This window comes from Cupressus sempervirens, chromosome 7 (genome assembly GCF_028749045.1).
Source record: "Cupressus sempervirens isolate cs-2001-9-10 chromosome 7, ASM2874904v1, whole genome shotgun sequence".
Classification (NCBI taxonomy): Eukaryota; Viridiplantae; Streptophyta; class Pinopsida; order Cupressales; family Cupressaceae; genus Cupressus; species Cupressus sempervirens.
The window spans coordinates 545,523,219-545,545,364 of record NC_143124.1 but is presented as its reverse complement, the minus strand read 5'-3'; the positions used below and the strand labels follow the sequence as shown (position 1 = coordinate 545,545,364).

Below are 22,146 nucleotides of genomic sequence, written 5' to 3'. Positions count from 1 at the left end.
GGGGCTTCTAGAGGTCTTCGTCAGGGAGATCCCATCTCTCCTTATTTGTTTATCATTATGGCTGAGGGACTTGGTAGACTTATCAAGTTTCTTGTTTCCCAAAATTTGATTCAAGGATGGCAATGGGGAAATGGTCTAACCACTCTTTCTCACCTCCAGTTTGTTGATGATACTGCCCTTGCTAGGAGAGCTCGGATTCAGGAAGCTAAAGCCTTTCGGCTCACCTTGGATACTTATTTGGCTATCTATGGGCAGAAAATTATTGACCACAAGTCCTCTATTTTTTTCTTCAACACTTCTGAGCCGATGCAGCGGAGGATTGCTAATATCCTGAGATTTCAGATTGCGTCTCTCCCTCTGACTTACTTGGGGGTCCCTATTGTGGTGGGTAGACACCTTAGGCTTTTATGGCAAAGCTTGCTTGACAAAGTTCAACAAAGGGTCGATCATTGGACTCATAGGTGGCTCTCTACTGTTGGTAGGGTGACACTCCTTCAATCTGTAATTCAGGCTCTTCCCATATACATAAGCATGGTTCAGGCTGCCTCGGTGTATTTTCTTAAGGAATTCGATGCCCTCTCTCGCCAATTTCTTTGGAGTGGCAATTTGCAACATACCAAATGGAGCCTCATCAATTGGGATACTGTTTGCAGGCCAAAAAAGGAAGGAGGCCTTGGCCTTCAGTCTACTATCTTGTGCAGTCAAGCTCTTGCTACCAAGCTCTATTGGCATTGGTGTACTAGTCAATCTCATCTTTGGGCCCGTATCCTATCACACAAGTATTTACCTGGTGTTGAACCTTCAAATATTTTCAGGTTTTCTCTTGAGGAAAGAGGCTCTATGGTGTGGAATACCCTCAAGATCGGTGCTCACCTAGTGAAGAGAAGTTTATTTTGGATCTGCAACAGAGGCACTGAGGCTCTATTTTGGAGTGATTCTTGGAATGGGCATCCTCCTCTCCTATCCTCTCATCCTCACTTGCAGGCTCTTTGTGATTCTTTCCTTTCTGCTAGATGGAATAAGGTGGCTCATTATAAGGAGGCTTTCAACCTGGGCCTTGCTATGGGTTATAGATGGAAGAATTCTTCTGATTGGCCTCTAGGTGGATCACTAGGAGATCGGTTGGAACTATCTCAAATATTGGCTTCTAGGGAGTGCAGCTCGTTGCAGGAACCTGATGTTTTGGTTTGGGGAGGTGCTTCTTCTGGCAAGTATTATGTTTCTTCTAGGTACCTTGCACTAACGAAGCAACTTTTTGGTGAGGTGGAGGTCTCTTGGTGGAAGAAAGTTTGGAATAGTTTTTCATGGCCTAAGTGTAACTTTTTCCTTTGGATTTTGGTTTACAATTGTTGTCTTACTTGGGATAATCTCTGCAAGCGAGGCTTCCAGGGGCCTTCCATCTATGTTCTCTGCCGCAATAGTAAAGAGACTGTATCTCACCTTTTTTTCCAGTGCCCCTTTGCCAAATAGATTTGGCACTTCTGGTGGAGTGTGTGGGGATGCACGTGCTGGCATGTTTCCTCTTTGTCTGAATTCTAGGACCGTTTGGGCCATTCCCCTTCCAAGACTTATTTTCTTCAGGTTGCTTGGACTATCGGCCCTTCCCTTATTTTATGGCATGTTTGGCTTGAGAGGAATAGGAGGATCTTTCATGATTTGCAGTTTGAGATCAGGCACCTGTGGGGGAAAATTGTTAATTCTCTTCAGGAAACACTCCTAGCTAAATGTGACATCGGTGGGGGTTTGGATCCTACTGATGCTGGTATTTACTCTCGCCTCTCCTTTCCTCTTCGGGGTTGCACTCCCTCAGTCCCCCACACCTGCTCTAGGAATAGAGCTAAGCAACACTCTCAACGTGTTAATCGTTACGGACATTGGTCTCCTCCTAAGGCGAGCACTCTTAAAATCAACACTGATGGTTCTTCTTGGAGAAATCCTGGTCCAGCTAGTATTGGGGGAGTTGGGCGTGATAGTTCTGGTGATATTCAGTTTATGTTTTCTATATACAAGGGTTACCATACTAATAACCTCATGGAAGCCCTGGCTATCTTGGTTGCAATGGAATAGTGTTGTCAACATGGCTGAAAAATAATCATCTATAAGACTGACTCGCAGGTGGTTGTGAACTTATTGCATAATAGCAACCTTGTTCATGTGGATTGGCATTTGGCTCTGGTTATTGAGCAGATCATTCAATTATGCAATTCTTTGGATTTTGTGTCTTTTATGCATATCCCTCGTGAGTGGAACGATGTGGCTAATTGTCTGGCTAAATGGACCTTTGAGCAAGGGCCGACTTGGAATATTCTTGATCATAAGATGCGTCCCATTGTTTTATCTCAGATGTTAGTTCAACTTGTGGACCAGGATAAAGCTATGTAGTTCTCTTTGTTTCTTGTGTTGTTCAGCTCTCTTTGATATTCAATAAAAATTTTACCCCTCTTTTAGTTAAAACTCTTATCATTCTCTTGAGCATAGATTTAGGTCATTATCTGCTTAGGTTAGCAATAGGTGAACCACAAAAGCCTTCCAGAAATCCTTTCAAATGTGAGAAAATGTGGTTCTTAGATGATGATTTCCTTAGAAAAATAAAACAATAGTGACAAGAGGAAAAAGTTGAAGGCTTGAAGATGTTTTGTTTTACAACAAAATTAAAATGGTTAAAAGAAAAAATAATAAAATGGAAAAAAGATCACTTTAACAAGATATTTTTTTAAAAATTAGATAACGAAGAAGACTTGAAAAAGCTTCATGAAGAAATAATTAGTGTAGGTTTGGACAACAATAAATCCATTGGAGAGCAAGAACTTCTTGCTAAAAGAAGAAAGCATCTTAGCAACAAAACAAAAACAAAAAAGATGTATTAGAAACAAAAATCAAGAGAGACCTTGTTATTAGGAGATAGAAATACAAAAAACAAATCAAGATAGCACTCTCAATAGAAGAAATCTTAGTAGAATCTTGAAAATTAAAGATAGTGTAGAGATTGAAACTAAAAACCCTAGTAAAATAGTAGAAATTTTTGTTAAATATTACATTGATATTAAAATAATTTTAAATTATTTAATTTAATAGCTCAGAAAAAGATGATAGGTTCTATTTCCAAATTAATAACAGTAGAAGACAACAAATTTATCAAAAAGAAATTTTCTATAAAAGAAATCAAAGAAGCCCTTTTCCAACTCAATCTAGACAAATCTTCGAGTTTAGATGATTTCCAATTTTTTCTTTCAGAAATGTTGGAATATATTAGGATACAAACTATGAAAGGCCATTGAGGCAACTAGAAATTCGAGTTCACTACTAACCGAAATAAATAACACTTTTTTAGCACTAATCCCAAAGAAATCTAATTACAAGGATCCATGGGACTTCATGCCCACAGTTTTTTGTAATGCTACATATAAAATTCTCTCTAAAGCTTTAGCAAATAGGTTAAAGAAAGCTCTCCCAAAGCTCATCTCAGAAGAAAAGGTAGGATTCTTTCCTAATAGGTCAATCTTTGACGGCATAATTATAATCCAAGAATTAATGCACTCTACTCAAATCAACAAAGAACCATGTGTGTTCATGAAATTAGACATTAAAAAGGCTTATGATAAATTAGACTAGAGATTTTTATGCAAAACTCTTGAAGCCTTTGGTTTCTGACATCAATGGATCAATCTAATATTTAACTACATCTCATCACCTAAATGTTCCCTTATAATCAATGACACTCCCGAAGGTTTCTTCAACATATCAAGGGGTATTAGGCAAGCGGATATGACATCCCCATTCATCTTCATTATCATGGCAAAAGCCTTTGACAGAGCCATAAAAAAAGCCTAGACATAGGGGAAGATAAGAGGTATTTCGGTAACACTAGAAGTCCAAAAAAATCAGTGGAAGAAGCCTTAAACTTTAAACAAGTAATAAAAACATATATGGAAGCATCCGATCAAAAAGTCAATGCTCATAAATCAAAGATTTTCTTTCTTAACACTTCCCCACAATAGAAGGAAATATTTGAAATATAATGGGATATAATGGGATGTAGGAAAGAATATTTTCCATGTAAATACCTTGGAATTTAGTTAGGAAAAGGTGTCAGAGAAGGTAAGACTAGGATTCTTATTTTCGAAAAATTAGATACAAGAATGGCAAGTCAGAAAGAGAAATGGTTAACTAAAGCTATAAGGACAACTATAATTAAAGTGGTTTTATCTACTATTCCTATGTACCAAATGTCTTGTCTTCCACTACCTAAAGGAGTTAGAAGAGACTTAAATAGGAAATTAAAAAACATTTTTTGGCAAGGCACTACTGAAATAAAGAAACGGATATTGATAAAATGGGATAGAATATGTAGACCAAAAGAATATGGAGGATTAGGCATAGAGAGATGGAGTTGGCAAAACAAAGCTTTAGGAGCTAAACTCACATTGGTGAATGTACCAAGAACACGAAAGTAAATGGGCCAAAATCCTTTTCCACAAATACTTGAACAATTATGATCCTCTATCCCTGTTTCAAACTAGAAATCTTCCAAAAGGCTCAACAATTTGGAATTTTATGATGACTTATCATCCCTTAATGTCCAACAATCTTACATGTGATATCAGTCATGGTCAGGACGCTCTGTTTTGGAAAGACTCATGGGATGGGCTTCCCTCACCAAACAAATTTAACATACCAGCTAATATTAAAAACTCCTTCCAATAATTTGTGGGGGCAACAAGTTAGAGATTACAAACGTAAAATTCATGACAATCACTATGGGGACTGGCAATGGAAATCCTTCAAAGAAACATGTGAGTCCAAGAAAAACAAATTTTTCAACATTTTTTGAATAATCGACAAGTCGACCACAAAGATAGGAAGGATGGACAAATATTGAACAATTTTTGAATAGTAGACGAGTCAACCACAAGAAACAGAGTTACCCCCCTGAAAATGATACTGAGACCTAGTACAATCCTAATATTATTGTGGATGAAGAGAGCTTTGAACTTAAAATGGCTGATCTTCATACGAGGATGAAATGTGGTGGAAAGAAGAATGGACAAGGTTTCCAAAAGAAAGAAAACCAGGGATTTAGAAAATGCTATCATGTCCCTCATCATGATCACAAGTGGATTATGAAGGTGACAATTATGGCTACAACTATTGGGCACTCAAAAATCAAGAAGCAGCTGAAGTGAACTGGAAAGAGGTAAGAGAACAAAGGTGATGGTTCAAGCAACAGAGTTGTAGCTAGCTAGGAGGAGGCAATGGGTGACAAGTAATTGGGACATTATCTCTATCCCTAAGAAAAATGTTTAAATTCCAAATGTTTTTCGTTGTTAGTTGTTTTACAATGGCCCTGTTGTAAGTCGTCTGCTAAAGACTTATAGTTTAAGTAGGGTTTGATTATGCTATGTTGTGCTGCTCTGGACTTGGTTCTTTTTTGATGGACCTGCAAGCCTATTTAAATAAATGCTTATGTGCTGTTTGCTAGTCCTAGTTAGCTGTGTTGTGTTTCTAGACTCTGGTTTCTGATCAGTCAATTGGTTTTTTGGTGGTTGATTAAAGATCTATTGCTGTTTGTCTGTTTGTTGTTCTTGTGTGCTTGTTTTGTAACAAGAATCAGGCCCCTTTCCCTGCTAAAAAACAAATCAAATATCAAGTTTAAGAAGACTTGAGCAATAACCTACAAAATTGAGTTAGCTGATGTGCTTCATTAGTTGTAACGTATGTATCATCTCTCTCATTCTTTGATGCATGTTCTAAATAGAAAATAATAATTATACCTCAACAACATGCCTCTATTTAATCAACAAACATTTAACACACACACATCCTAAATTTACACATATCAACGTAGACACGACACAAACTAGCATGACTTCAGCCTTCTATATGTTGTGACATACAAAAAATTAGTGACTTCAAAAAATCTTACCAACTAAACAAAAGTGAACTTTGAGGTGCTCAACAAAGCTCAAGGATAGCTTGTCTGTGCAAGTTTCAGGATAAATTGCTCAAACAGGGAGTATTCCTAATATAGATTTAAAATATTGTTGTCCCTTTTCTAATATTTGGAGTTGGCTCTGCATAATCAGTCTTGTGTTGCTTGGGGTTGATACTAACAATTCATTCAATGCAACAAAATACTAGGGCTGAATATTCAAGCAAACTGAAAATGGATGCAAGGCATTGTTATGCTAATTTCCAAGACAACTAAGCGATTCTTGTCATGAATCAAAGACAAAAGAAGATCCTAGCTAATACTTGGCATTATGGCTCTGGTTGGCCTGAAAGAAACTAACATTTTTCAAATGCACTGAATCCGGCCACAATTCACTAAGCCAGATAAAATAAAATAAATCTCAGAATGGCTTGCATTAAGTATATTATTTGCTCAACTTGGGGTTCAATTAGAATGTATATGTGCATTAAGTAAAAGGAAGCTCCAACAAAAATATCATTATGCTCTCACATATTATTGTGCTGTTTACCGTATGTAAATTACATCTCCACTTTAACCCGAAAGCTTCCCTCTAGAATTGCATGGTTTTGCAAACTGTTAATGTTACAAATGCAGCTCCTGAGACACCTATCTCTCTAAGGTTTCATGCCCTTACAAAGCACATGACCTCAGAAGGAAAAAGGATTGCAATTCCTCAGTCAAATCCTGTCTCCAAGCAATCCAATTTCAAGCAGAATGTGGTTTCTGAAATGTATTCCAACCATACTTCTTGAGAAATGCCATTAAATAGATAATGACTACCTCGGAAATCAGAAAGAGCTGACTGAAACCATCTAAAATGCATTCCTCGGTGCACTCCAACAAGATGCAACATAGAATGGAACTCATGCGACGGTTCCATTCTGTCTGTAATTAACATGGTTATGTAGACCCGGTACACGGCTCAAAGATTATCAAAAAATGAAAGGTATCTACAGCTGCAAGCTAACCTTGGGAGTTCAACACTATCAAGTTACTGAAAACCCATATTTTCAGAATAGTATCAACCTACACCTTCTTGTGCAGAAACATGCACTTACATTGCAGCCTCCCAAGGAAATTGATTTTGCATGTACACCATACACATACCCTCCTAACCCAACTACTCTCCCAGCATGCCAGCATGTTGATATACACATGATGGACGAAGTTCATCAACAGAATCAATAGTTCGAAATCCATCAAGCTCTCGCAAACCAGACCAACTACGTCGTGCCAAGAAATCACGGAAATCTTCTTCAGTGTACAAAGTCTTCTCCTCAGTGGCACCTGTCCAGTGATCTGACTCGTCATAGGTGCAGACCTTGACAGTTACACCTAATTTTACAGTATAAACAATGTAACTCTCAGAAAAACTAAAACATCATAACTCAGAAACAAATGCAATCTTCAGTATTGACCATACAAAATAACAAGCCATATAAACATGCATTTGGCAGACAGATTGAGACTGAATATATGGAAACTGAAAATAATGAAGATGAACTCAAGCGTTCAGGATGAGGCATCCTGCTCATCCTACATACCATCATCAAGGCGAAGATTATAAGTTCCCAGTGGCATATCCCTATCAAGACTGCGAACAATCCCATCTTCATCTTCTAACCAAAAGGCCCTTTTGGTACGCAATCCAAAGGCACATTTAACAGCCTCTCTGATAGCTTCAGCTGTCCCATCAATACCAATTCTTCTAGTATAATCTCCACATTTGACAACAATTACTCTTCCACCATACGAAGTCTGATGCCCACTGCCTGCACTTTAGGGTGTTTCATTAATGCAAGAATTCATTTGACTCAAAAAATGTTATGCAGGGTCAAAATGTGAGAAACTATGGATAGAGTCACTTTGCAAGGTATATCACTATAAACCATAATTAAGATCAAGTTCTAGCTATCTTTCTGAATATGTGTTCTTGCAACCCATATCTATTACAAGAAATATTGTTGATCTTTTCACTAATATTAAAAGTCAACCCAATGACATAACTTTGGGTATAGCAATGTTTGAACATTCTTTTTCCAGAATAGCATTCACTTCTGAATTATAATATTCCAAAGATGTAATGCAATTTTCCTACAGCTATCTAACTGAGTTTGGCATTTCTATTGACTTTGAAATTTTGAATAGTACATGCTAGATTAGACAAGTTACCATTGGCAGTCGCATCTCTCCAGTTCCATGGAGGCACACCATTAGGAGCAGCCGTGTCTGCAGATCCAATGGCCATATGATGTCCATCATGATCCAATCTGCGCTCCATATTGAGTGATGACTTCCCATTGGCTGCAGAGTAAACAAGAATACAAAAATTTTAAATTAAATGATGCATTCCAGTCACAGCAATTTATGCACAAGATATCTCAAGTTTTCCAGGTTATATGATACTTATATTGGATTGGTGACTGGTCCATAATTCTGAAGACGAACTGTATATATTCTAGTTTATAACTTTATTGAATCCAATGTAATATGCATATTGAATCTAATCACTTGAAACAATTATGTGTCTTAGTATGCAGGAGAAGAAAAATTACTGAATGACGCAACAGGGAAGAGAATTTTCTTGTGCTGATAATGCTGACCTGCTAGCATTCTACTCAACTAATGCTCTGGGTTTACTTTCCATGAATTTGCCTGATATGTTTACGAATTAGTTGTTGATTCATGAAGTGATAATTATGATTTCAAGTCTTAAAGTATGCAATCAGCGCTATTTTGTTTCATGCATGTATATGAGATGGTGCAGATGTATTCTCTTGATTTAGTTTGCATGAATTTGCCTATTGTCTCATCAGTTAGTTCTTGACTCAGTGGTATCAATCATGGTGTTAGGTCATGAAATTATGCAACTGGCACTACTTTATTTCCAGCGTAGACTCATTTTTTTCTAATCCACTTATATGAGTTGGCATTGATGTATTCTCATGAAAATAGTATGTGTTTCCTGTGTTGATATTGTTAGAAAAAGAGATGTGAAGCATCATAGTTCCTGCTATATGTTTTTTGATCGTATTGTTGTGATGCAGAGCACGATTAAGAAAGATAAATCTTAATTTGGAAGAATGAGAAATGCATTGAAGCCATATTTGTTTGTAGCAGGAGTTAATTGAGTAATTGTGTAGTTCTTAGTCATATGTTGTTTGTATGCTTTGTTATTTCTGATATTGAGAGTAAATCCAAATTCAAAATGGGCATTCTAATTACTTAGAGAGTCAAAGTTAAGAGAATAAAGCATTTGAGACATTTACATTTATAAGAAGCCAGATAATGATTTGATCAATATTAACTAATTTAGGCAAAGAATATTAGAAATAGGGATAAGTGTTAAAACTTAAAACAAAAACGAAAGTAAAAAAATAGATAAGCATAAGAATCTAAAAACTTTGCATTAGCATATAAACTAAATTTATATTTCTTTGATAATATTACTATAATAGATAAACATTAAGTTTGATTATTTTTATTTATTTTAGTAGTGCACACTCACTTTTCTCAATGTTAAACTAGCCTAAAAGGCAATAAATTAAAAACAAGAGCTCTAGGAGAGAGCTTGACTCCCTGCCTTGTGCAAGGGTTGGAGGGTGTGATTTAATTCGTTGGTTGAATTTTTTTAATTTCTTTTTTCACCTTTAATCTTCTTAATTTAATTAAAGAATTCTTAAAATAGAAGAGTTGATCGCTCATTTTACATTTGGTTTGAATTTTACAAGGTCAATTTACAATTGAGTTCATTTATTACTAAATTTGATTTAAATAATTAAATACAATGTTTTCTTGACAAAGAAAACAGTCACTCACAATCTATTAATTTTAAAAATTAATAATAAGACAATGAAAATAGTCACTCACAATCCATCAATTTTTAAAAATAATAATAAGAGATTCAAAATAAAGAATTACTTCTATTGAGAGATTACTTCTATTCTATTGTAAAATTTATGTGTACAATAATTATTATATGTAAATAAGAAAATAAGAAACTATATGTTAAAATTAAACACATGACAACTAAAAGTAAGATGAAATTGAGTAATAAAAGTAATTGTCTTTTTAGAACTTTCCAATCTCCAGCCGCTGTGAAAACACAAATATCTAACAAACCAATCTTCTAACTGTCCAATGGCAAACATGGGAGTAGGGTTTTTAAATGAACGAAAAATAGGATTGTTAAAGTTGGGCATTGTTGGGGAAAATTATTGGGCGGAGTTTTTCTTGCAAGGCCGTGCCACATAAATTTTACAATAATACCAAACTGGATACTGATGACTGAAAGCGGGAGTTTTCTATCAAAATATTTGTTTATGATCTGGGGCCCTTCTCAAGGGCCTGTGCTTGTTCCAAACCATGTGTCCATCGGATTGCCTCCCAGCGCTACTTGCATTTCAATGTGTCTGCAGGGGATTAATTGTTCCAGATTTGTTGGTTATTGCCATTGGACATTGCTGACGACATGTTGCTTTCTTCCTGACATTTACTTTGCTGATGTAAGCAGTGACAGTATAATTAATGCATGATTATCTCTCTACTGAATTTTTTGTTATTTTAAAAATAAAATTAAACCCTAGCAAAATCAGTTCCAGCCAATTAAAAAATAGCAATTATCCTTTACAAATTCATTTTATAAATAAAATCAGCTGAACTTTAGAATTAAAATCTTTTTTCAGCAAAAATTAATTGGAAGGGGGTCTAATGAAAACATTAGTTCCTTGCCTATAAATAGGCAGAGACTAATAATAAGAATAAAAACTTAAACTCAAAAAATAAACTTCAAAATTAGAATAAGATCAAAAATAATAATTTATATTAATTTAATAATCTCAATTATTGGGAACACCAAGCATAGAAGCACATGAAGATTTTTGTTTTCTAGCAGCGCACACATTAAAAGCCATGAGGCAGCACTAACTTATCCGTTTTGTACAGAAAACAAGAAAAATGCACCTTAACTGCCCACCGACTTTGAATATTTTTCCAATTAAAATAATGAAATATTATTTTATGCACTTGGACAGGGGATGATGTACAATAGCTTTAAATGCATTTAAGAGTCTAGCTGGACCATATTTCTCGAATTTCTTAATTAAAGTGTTCATAATTAATTTTCCTCCTTACCAAAAATAATGAGAGCCAATCAAAATTATAAATAAGTGCTATTATTTTAAATCTTTAAATATCTGAAAATTATAGAACTTTTTGAAAGAGCAATAAATTCCAAAAATACTTAAATTTGATTGGTCAATTTATAAAGAAAATTGCATCTAATGGATGCAATAGTACCCTGCCATGGCCGAAACAAATAATATCTATAGATAGTTAATGGTCAATTATGTAATATGTTACATTAGATTCTCCCAGTTTTGTTTTGTTATAATCATTCTTCGTTGAAGTTTCTTTTTAGAAAATCGTGCAATATTTGCCTATAAATGTTTCTCATTTCTCATTAATAAACAAGCAATTACCAGGGCTCACCCTGCAGTGTTATGGTTGTCACAAAACCTGTTAATAGGCTGGTCATCTGTTCAAATCTTGCCCAGCCCGGCCCCAGCCAGCACACTATTTGAAGGCAACTTGGAATGCTCGCCTGTCAATGCAGGTATTGTTACCGGATCATTAATCCTCACTGTTTGCTCCGACAGGTCAGTTCTTGGACGGCACTCTCTGCTGCACTGACAGTGGTGAAGGATTTTGGTTCAACCTAACTGTGTATCACCCAACCCCCTGTTGACTAGGAAATGATAAGATGCTGCATACACCGAAAAATATATGGAGTGATAAGGTGTCTCTGATATGGATGACCGGCTGCATTGATCTCACCCAGTGGAGTGATAAGAAGTTTTCTATAACAAGGCTTGGCTGGAGAGATAACGGTAGTCTGTGCAGTGGAGGGATAAGGAGACTTGGAGAGATAAGGGGTCAGTCAGACTTGGAGAGTTAAGGAGTTTCAATTGTCGGTTGGTAAGTATTGAGTGGTATACAAGGAGCTTGTCAATTCTAGGACTCGTTAATATCTTGACAATCTAGTCACACCTCTCACCACAGAGATGGGGTCCCCCAACTGTGACCCCGCTAGTTCAAACTCCAGTCAAAAAGTGATATCATCAAACAAAACAAAAAACAAGCAATTACCATTGTGCAGTGTGTTTCACATGGTATCAGAGTGGGATCTTTCGTAGCTAAGTTTTGTGGTTTTTTTTTGTAAGGCACAATTAGAGATTTTACGTTCGCATTGTTTTAAAAATTTGTAGCTCTTTTATGTGTTATTTCCTACAAATTGCAGGATATCTGGTTGTTTTTTGAGTTACACTTTGATTTTCTATTCACCTGTACAAAATTTGTGAGGCCTGCACAACCCTTCTATTCACATTTTTGGTCGAAGGTATTTTTCTGTTTGAACAGAAGCCTGTGACATGTTTGGCTCTTATTGCCTCTATATTTCTATGCACCCTTTGTTTGTGCCTCCACCGCATTGGCCTGCGAGCAACTCTGTATTTTGCATTTTTTTTTCGCCTGTGCATGAAGAGTTTGGACCTTTAATATTCTCATATGCCTGTATTTTTCTGGCATTTGTGATTTTTCAGCTCATATTTACAACCTTCAACAGATTTTTTCTGCATATGATGACTCTTTTCCTATGCCCCTGATTTTTAGTGCTTGTTTCTAAAACCCAGTGGCTTGGTTTTGCTCGAAAGTTGCAGATATTTCAAGCAAATCTAGGGTTCTTGGAGTCCGCACCCAGAAGTTAAAACGTTTTTACTTTTTATGTTTTACATTGTCTTCCATTAGGGTTCGCATTCAACCCTCTGATCATTGGGGATCTGTCTGCACCTAGGGATCTGTTCCTTGAAACCAATGCCTCATGTTTTTGCAATTTTGTTAATTGTATTTTGATCAGCAAAGTCCCTTGTCTTTTGTGCCTTGGGAGCATGCAAAATGGCCTCATTAACAAATATCATGCTTAAAAGTAATCAGAAATTCAATGGGAAATATTATAACACTTGGAAGAAACACATGCTGGAAAAGATCAAAACAAATGGGATAAGTGCAATTGGGAAGCGATCATGCTCATCAAACTTTCAGTCACAGATGATCAGCTCCCTCGGGTGTCATCTAGTAAAACTGCTAAGGAAATAATGGATCATTTGAAGGAACTTCATGAAACCTTTGCTAAGAGCAGAGTGTTCTTTTTTAAGAACATGTTTTCCATCATGATGGATAAAAAATGTCCTTTCAAGAGCAACTAAAAAGCTATAGGACATTTGTGATTAGTTAGAGGCAATTGGTCGAAAAATGGAGGAAGATAAGGTAGTCATTGCTTTGAAGAATCTACCTAAGCCTTATGAGCACTCTGTCAACACACACAACATTAGCTCAATTAATATTGATCTGAAATTCTCTAAGCTTTGCACCAAACTTTTTCACCAGGATTGTTGGAAACAACAATTTGGTAATGGTGCCAATTCTTCCTCCATAGAGAAAGTGTTCTCGACAAAATATTTTGCCAAGGACAAAGGGAAGGCTCAATCTTCTCAGTCAAAAGGCTCTGGTCCTTCTCAGGACAGCACAAAGAAAAAGAACATTCAGTGTAACTATTGCCACAGCTATGGTCACATGAAGGTCAACTGTTGAATTCAGTTAGCTTCTGAGCAAAACAAGTAAGGAGAGTCTCAACCCAAAGCAAATGTTGCAAAGCACTCTGATTAGAAAGAATCTCCTTTCTACAACTTTATAATCAAAAGGACTGGGAATTCAGGGAAATCTTCTGCTCAGTATATAGATTTTGGGGCTTCTCAGCATTTTACTCATAGTTGGGTTTGGTAAATAGTTTACAGTAAGAAGAATGTGCAGATTCACCATAGAGGGAAAACTTAAATAGTTCTCGATGCATACTATGTTCCAAGCATGGAACTTGATCTACTCTCAATCAGCCAAATAATGACGCGCTCTTCCCAGTATGATATTGTTTTCAATTCGCAAAACTACAATATTTGTTGATAGGAAGACACATACTACAATCACTATAGGGTTGGAAAATCATGGTCTGTATAGACTTGCTGATTCTAGTGATTCTTAGGAGCACGCGATGGCCAGAAAACTTTGTCATCAGCGTTATGAGCACTTGAATGTGCATTAACTCTCCCCGTTTAACTTGGGAGAGTTTGGTTGTCAGTCTACCTGAGTTCCAAAGTCAAAATCATGGAGTTTGTGGAGTCTGTCAAGATGGGAAGCAACATCGGACACCATTCTCAAATGTAATTCTTGGCAAGTCGCCAGGGTATTTCAATCAGTTCACGCTAATGTATGAGGGCCAATGAACACTCCTGTTAATGGGTCCATGTACTTTTTATTACTTGATGATTTCAGTAGAAAAACGTGAGTGTATTTTCTTAAGAATAAATTAGATGTGTACAATACATTTCAGCAGTATAAGGGCCTTAGTTGTGACAAAAAAGGGTTCTCAAATTGTCACTTCACTTATTGTGCAACACGTGGCATTTAGCACCAACTCACCATACCATACACTACGCAACAGACTAATGTCATTGAACATAGAAATCGCACCTTTACTGAAATGGCTTGTCCTATGATGGAACATAGTAATGTTTCTAAGAAATAATAGGATGGAGTAGCTGCAGTCTGCCTTCTAAATCGGTCGCCTACACACTGTAAATAAGATGACTCCTAAAGAAGCCTAGTCAAACCCAAGCCTAAGGTGGGTCATCTGAAAGTCTTCAGTTCTACAACTCATTTATGGATTCCAGAAGCCGAATGTGCCCACATGGATTCCAAGAGTTAGAAGCTTATGTTTACATGTTATACCAACAATCACAAGGCATAAAGGTTGATTGATGTGGAGACAAGTCGTCTCATATTCAGTTGTGTTGTTGTAGTTGATGAGACCATTGTTCCATTTCTTTCTACTACCAATCTTGAGGATCAACCTTTGAAAGTTTCTAATGTGGGTATTCATCTTCTTCTTGTTCCCCAGAAGGGAGGGCTTCAAATGTAATGTCCCCATCTTGGCAAGCATCAAAGTTTGTTCGATTAGCCTATTGGTGTGTATTCTCCATCTGAGCTCAGTATTTGTTCAAGTTTGGCCTTCGTTGGAGTCGGTTTGGTTCACTTACTATTTATAGCATATGACTATTTCAAGGAAGCCACGGTTCCATTTATGGCAGGCAACTTGAACAAGCTATGATTGCAATGCACAGTCGGTTTGATAGAGAGGGACCCTTACTGTTTTTAGTAAGGCAGTTGGGTGCACAGTGGACACAATGATTAACTTCCATGTTTAGACAGAATTGAGAAATAATAATTATTTGTGCAGCTATGTTATTTTAATTATTAATTAAGTGATTACTTTATTAATAATTATTTATAAAGTTAATAAGTCACTTTATATTCAATTAGGCCATGCTAGATAAGGGTACTTGTATCCTCCAGCCTAAGTGGTGGGCGAAGACTGTAGGGGATCTTCATGATGATGACCTCGCTGAGGAACAGTTTGCAGAAAGAACATGTAGTAAAACATGGTCAATTTTGCTCATGGCCGAAATCCATAGCATCTATGAGCCTATGACATATTCCGAGTCTAAAGGTATTCTAGAATGGGAGAAAGCTATAGAGGCAAAATAGTATAGTCGTCTAAAGAACTTATCAACTACAAATGGGTTTATAAGGTCAAGTATCATGCAGATGGTACTCTAGACAGTACAAGGCAAGTTTGGTAGGTCTGCAATTCACACTGCAGGAGGGTATTGACTACAATTCACAATATGTCTTCTTCTCACTAATGCAGTCCAATTTGTGTGGAAACTCAATCATATGGATGTCAAGAGTGTGTTGCTCAACAGTAAGTTGGAAGAAGTCTACATGACACGGCCTCCAGTTTCAAAGTTGTCGACAAAAACATCAAGTATGTAGACAAGTAAAAGCACACTATGGCTTGGAACAAGCTCCTCAAGCATGGCACATCAAGATTGATCAGTACTTGGTTGATCATGGTTCCAACGCAGCCTTTCTTGCACTAATCTATATGTCAAACACTCTAGTGATGATATCCTTAGTCTTGTTGTCTATGTTGATGACTTGATCATTATTGGCAGTTCAGCATATATGATTACAACAATCAAATAGGATTTGTATCAGACTTTCAGCATGACAAATTTGGGGCTTCTCTATTATTGCTTTGGTATTAAATGGTAGTAAATCTCTCAATTATGCCAAAGTCTACTTGAAAAGTTTTGGATGTGAGACTGCAAACCTTTGGAGAAGGGGCTGAAGTTAGCCAAATCTGATGAAAAGATATCAAATTTACTCAATCCATTACAATTATAATGATAATCTTCTGGATTCGATTGTGTTTGTATTTTTAGCATCAACGTTTTGGATCACACTCTATGATTCATCATAAGGATGAAAGAGCAAGAGATGCAGAAAACAACCTGATTTGCTTGTGGTGAATGAAACAGCTTCCAGACAACTAATTAGCAGCCTCGTCTATGAGTTTGTGAAATGTAATTAGACCTCATCTATGAGTTTTGTGTCCTGAGCTACATCTATGAGTTTTGTGTCTTGAGCTACATCCCTCACTTCATGACAACCCCAAAAGATGATCATTGGGTTGTAGCAAAGTGAATGCTGAGATATGTGAAAGGCACTTCAAATTTTGGCATTCTATATGACAGGTGCAAAGATCCAAAGATGATTGATTATAAAGACTTAGATTATGTGGGTTCAGCAGATGACAGACTTTTTGGTCTGTATTCAATTTGGGTATTGTTGTGACTTCTTGTCACTTTACCACCCATTCTGCATGCGACCCCTGCTCTCCAACCTAACCCTTCTATCTTTGTCTGAGCAGATTGGGATCTATTTCTTTCAGGGATCCTTCTTATCCCAATCGTTTATTGAAAAGATATCCCTTATAATTTATGTAAAGAGGTTCCCTCAAGTAAAACATGAAAATGTGATCCTGCACACAAACATTTGCAGCAGAGAAATGGACTCAAAAGGTGAAGTGGGCAAGTTTATCTAGGGAAGAATGCCCATAAGGCTCTCAGATCCAAACACATATGCTCATCCCATGGCCCAATAACTCTGAAATTGACAAGGGATCATCTACTGTAAGTGCAGAGCTGTCCAAATGAAGTAATAATATATGCAAGGATGGCCCCTGATGCATTGCTGCTTATAGATTCCTTCAAAGTTGGGGTATCCTGGAGTCTCTATTTTTTGTCTCTTTCAGAATCACTATGTACTCAACAAGGACATTATGCGGCTAAGGAGACCAATGCATACCATAAAGAATGTGGCCAATGAATGGGCAAGGTAGTCCGCGAAGCTTTGTCCACAATGGAATCTGAAAATAGATTGGGCGCAATTCAATGCTCCTCATGAAGAAATGATTTTTGTTTCCCAAGGGGAGAATTCCAATTCCAAATGTTCACAGAAGAAAGTCAGATGCCATTGTTCCAAAGCTCCAAGAAATGTGATCCAAGTTGTTCAAAGTCCAGGGAATAGTGATGAAGTAGAAATATACTAAGGGAAGAATGTTATATCTTGAATTCCCCTTGGAAATCCATGACCACTCAAAATATCCTGCCTTAGAGAAAAATAGTTGTTGCAGAATTCTTCCATCATGGACAACGTCTATGACCACTCAAAATTTCTGCTGACAAGAAAACTAGAAATCTTGGAAAAAGTAGCTAATCGTTCGAAATTTCTCCTTCATGGAAGAAAAAATGGCTAAGGGTTGGAAATTTCTCCTTCATGGAAGAAGAAAGAATGTTGGAAAATTTATCCACCATATCTCAAATTTCACCCTCTTTATGTGTGCACCCATGACTGGAGAAATAATTGATGATGATAAGCAAAGAGGGGGAATTCTTCAAAAACATAAGAAATGTCATAACAAAGTGAATTTAAAGCACTAGAAGAGAAAGGAGGAGAAAGCTTCAATTCTAGAAATTCAAGAAAGATGCTCAAGTCCCAAATTCTAGTCCCAACATCAAAAACATCCAAGTACTAAGTGATCCAGTCCAAGGCGTTCAAAGTTCAAAGATCAAAGTTCAAATCCAAAAATCCAAGAACATGGCCAAGGAAGTTTTATTTGAGGAAATTCTCGGGTGATATAATCATCAGCAAGGGATTTCAATCCATGTCAAGGAGATAAATTTCCAAACAAGTACATGGAGGATGGGAATGCTTGAGGGGAGATTTTCACAAAAGTCAGTCAAAGTTTAGTTACAAAATGACACGGTTGGAAAGGACTCGAGCTTATGTGGCCTCCATCATGATTTCATGGCACCCAATTATCCTTACTAATGAGCCTAAGGTTTCCAAGTCAAACTTCCCTACATTCAGAGAATGGAATCAAGGAAGACTAAGCATTCATCCAGTTGGACATTCATAGTGGATATTTATTGCACCCCACTCTCATCCTATACAAGCATGCATAGTGGGCATTTGTTACCCATTAAAGTAGTGGATTCCTTATTGCATTAATGTAGAATCTTTTTCTTTGCCCTAACCCTAATTAAGGTTGATGTGACATGACCTAGGCCATCGGTTATTGTAATCATCTAGGCCATCCATTGCAATCAAGGACCTATATAAAGGCCTCACTTCTCATTTGTAAAGAGAGAATTTTCTAAGATTGTTGTTATGAGCTATTGAGCTAATAGAGTTTTCATTGAAGCTTGGTGAATACTTGATGTGTCTTGGTACTTGTTTGTTCTCTTAAATTCCCTCATTTAGATTAAGTATAGTTTAGTTTGGTTCATACTTCAAACATTTTAGTGATTCTAAATCGTTGTGCAAAGTTAGCCTAACCCCTTTCGTACATATATTTTAACTTATATCATTCATATACATTGTTCTTTATGATGGTGTGTGTGGTGGTATGAAAATCTTTCACATAATCTTTGAAGATTGCACTAGTTCACGCGTAGTTGTAGTATAACTTGGCGAAGCGGAGCTTGGTAAATTGAGGAATTTGTCCACCAAAATATCATATGTTGTCATCACTACCCTTAGGACTAGAACAAAACCCCTAAACCCAATCCCATTTCATTTCCACATATTTTGTGTAAATCCAAAAAAGTGCTTCATTGCAAAAACTCTAGATAGCTCCCACATCCACTATGGCTTGAAAGTTGAAACGAATCGGAGTAAACATTCGTAAGGTCCCTTGTGATCATCAGCAAATCACATCAACCGTCAAGCTTATCCACAGTCAAGACCAAACAGTGAAGGAACCTTGGAGTCATCATATGATCTTCTTGCAGTCTTAGCATATACGAGACTTTGTTTTAGAATATACGAGACTTTGTTCAAGAGAGGATAAGATATTTCGGTATTTTGTTCTATTGTTTGGTGGGTCATGAAACATGCATCAATGGGTACAAATGTTGTAACACCAACCAACAAGAGGCAGTGGACAGTAGCTATTTCCTCAACTGAAGTAGAATATCGAGAAACAATCAAGGGTCAGGCCACAATATTGTGTCCCACTTTTTAGCCAACTTTGACATATCAAAATTCTGAAGAAAAATAACTTCACTTTCAAACACCTATTGCTGCAAAAATATTAGGAATTCGATAATGATGTAAACTAGTGCCTTTTAGCATTTTGTTTCTAGTTTCTAAATATATCTTAAAAACGAAGAAGTTGATTTGTATCCATTTTTCCTTCTCTTCCAAAATGTGGTATGTGTGAAAATTTAACATTTTTAAGGAGTGACAGTCACTCGGATGAGCATAACTTTTTTTCAATAATGATAACGAAGTAACAGTTTCAAGATCAGGTTTGCGACACCAATATCTAGAGGAGGTAATTGGTTTTGTTTATTTTGGTTCAATATTTCTTACATTATAAAGTTCTAAAATGATTGTAACTGTAATTTAGACATAGGTTCCTTTTGATTGCTGTAACTTGATCTGTACATAAATGTTGACCCATTATTGGATCCCATTTTCAAATATTAAAATCAGATTCCCCTACTTGCATGTTTTTCTTTGATAAACATTTTTTCCTTATGTTAAGTACAAAATTCTGGTAAGTGGAAGAACATGCCTTGAACCCCATTGAACTAGTTCATACAGGTTTGATGCGGTTCATACAGGTTCAGGCTGGTTCAAGCAGGCTCAGGCTAGTTCAATTAGTTCAATCAAGTTCAACAAGGTATGTAGGGTTCAGAATGGTTCACTGGGTTCGCCGAGTTCAAAGATTTGACCAGTTCGAAGTTCATATGTTCAAAATTCAGATTCAAAAGTTGCAGATTCAAGGTTCCCAAAAAATAATAAATCTGATTGAAGATAATATCCAATTTGTGAGTGATAATTTTAATAATCTATAAGTCAGAGAATTTGCCGTGAAATATACATGGGAGTGGGAAAATTAAAAAACTCCTCTGAGAAGGATTTTCATACTATTGGATTATGTTATTGAGCCCACCCTGGACATTTGAGTTTCAGTTCAAATCAAATATATTGTATGATCTATCAATGAATTGTTTGAAGAAATGTCAATAGATATGTGGTGAAAATATCACGAGATCGAGTTGTGGAATCGTTGTGCCAAAATAAAGCATATCTCATACAGGCCATCATAGACATCATTATCTACAGTGCCCATGTGCAAACCAATGGAAAACAAAGAAGAATCATAATGGGAATTTTGTAATGATCAAAATACCCAATCCGATAAAGGTTGGATATGTTGATTGAAGAATCATTTTAATATTTGTTATTGACAAGTTAAACTGAAATAGATGGTTTCGTCCTTCATTTTCAGTCACTAAGAAAGTCATAGAGATTGCCAGGCTACGGATTATGCTCAAGACATTGGCATTCAAATGTTCCTTCTGATAAGCTGCTTTGTGAATTGGTTGGTCTAGTTAGTTTGATGTCTTGATAACCACAATAACTGCTCTACTTTTGAGTGAAGTATCAATCATCATTTGCAAAAATATTATCTAAGAATACTCAAAAGATTCCTAAATGGCTCATTAGTAATAATCATGTGCCTTGCAAATGGTTGATTGTCTAGGCTCGGTCAATAACTCTGTTGAAGTTGAACTTGAACCTCGAAATCATGTTAGTTCAAGTTCAAGTTCAAGTTTTGTCACTAGCGGGAAATGTTAAAAATGGGTCAGTCAGCCTCCAAGTCGGCAGTCTATTTATTCACATATGTGAAAGTTGAACCTGAACCTGAACCACAACACAGTTCAATTTCAGAGTTCAAAAGGTCACTCTGTCATGCATAAAGTACAAAGAAGATCAAAGTTATACGTTGCTCTGGAGTCCAAAACCCAAGGCCAAAAGGTGGTGGTTAATAATGAGATGTACAATAGCGAAGCTCTAACAGGTGATTCTTGTGCAGGTATTGATGCATATATTGTTATAATTTTAATACAGCCTGCAACCACAGATTTCTATCAGCAGAAAATCAGTCTAAGTGTGAGGGCCATAATTAATTCTTCCACTGTTGGATTTTGCTCAATTTGGGGTATGTTGTTGTAAAACAAGTGTCTCACAATCTCAACAAAGCGATTGCCAAAATATGGTAAAGGTCAAAAGTTATAATGGACTATATGCAGGTCTATCAAATATAACAGAAACCACGAATGTGCTGTAGCATAAAAACAATCATGTTGCAGGGGGCACAACTTTTAATCTACAATTGGATTGAGCTGAATTTATAACTATTGATCAAAAGTTATAACTATTGAAGTGTGGCAGTATATAAACTACCAATGACAGTGACAAGATCGTGACATTGCTTTGTTACCAGCACATGCCACCTGTCCAAGAATGCATATGGGATTCATTTTAATTTGGATAACATATTTGTTATCATCTATGCAACTTTAAAATTGTTGAAATATTAAATATTTCTAAAGTGATAAGAAGAAGATTATTCATGGGAATGATTAAAAGGATTTTCACAAAATAGTTACCAGAACTGAAATGCAAGTGAAAAATGTTATTTATTGTGAAGATTTCTACACAATGGGGGTTTTCTTCACCAACAGCTTTGCAGCTACAGGGAGAGGGAGAATACATTTTTATGGGCAGTGATTGTAACAGGGAGAAGAAATAGAAGTTATTTTTATTTTTCTACAACTTGACTGTAATGACAGAGATATAATGAT

The 22,146-nt window shown here is 36.4% G+C and overlaps 1 protein-coding gene across 1 annotated transcript in view; it reads right to left on the bottom strand.

The window, feature by feature from the left end:
• Positions 1-6,339: 6,339 nt before the first annotated feature.
• Positions 6,340-22,146, bottom strand: part of LOC149547928 (trihelix transcription factor GT-1-like) — a 37,384-nt gene continuing 21,577 nt past the window's right edge. The window contains exons 2-4 of the mRNA XM_089791970.1: positions 8,144-8,275; positions 7,516-7,743; positions 6,340-7,306 (exon numbers count right to left, since the gene is read on the bottom strand). Coding sequence (XP_089648096.1) covers positions 7,092-7,306; positions 7,516-7,743; positions 8,144-8,275 — 575 coding nt within the window. The 3' untranslated portion in view covers positions 6,340-7,091. The remainder of the gene's footprint in view (positions 7,307-7,515; positions 7,744-8,143; positions 8,276-22,146) is intronic.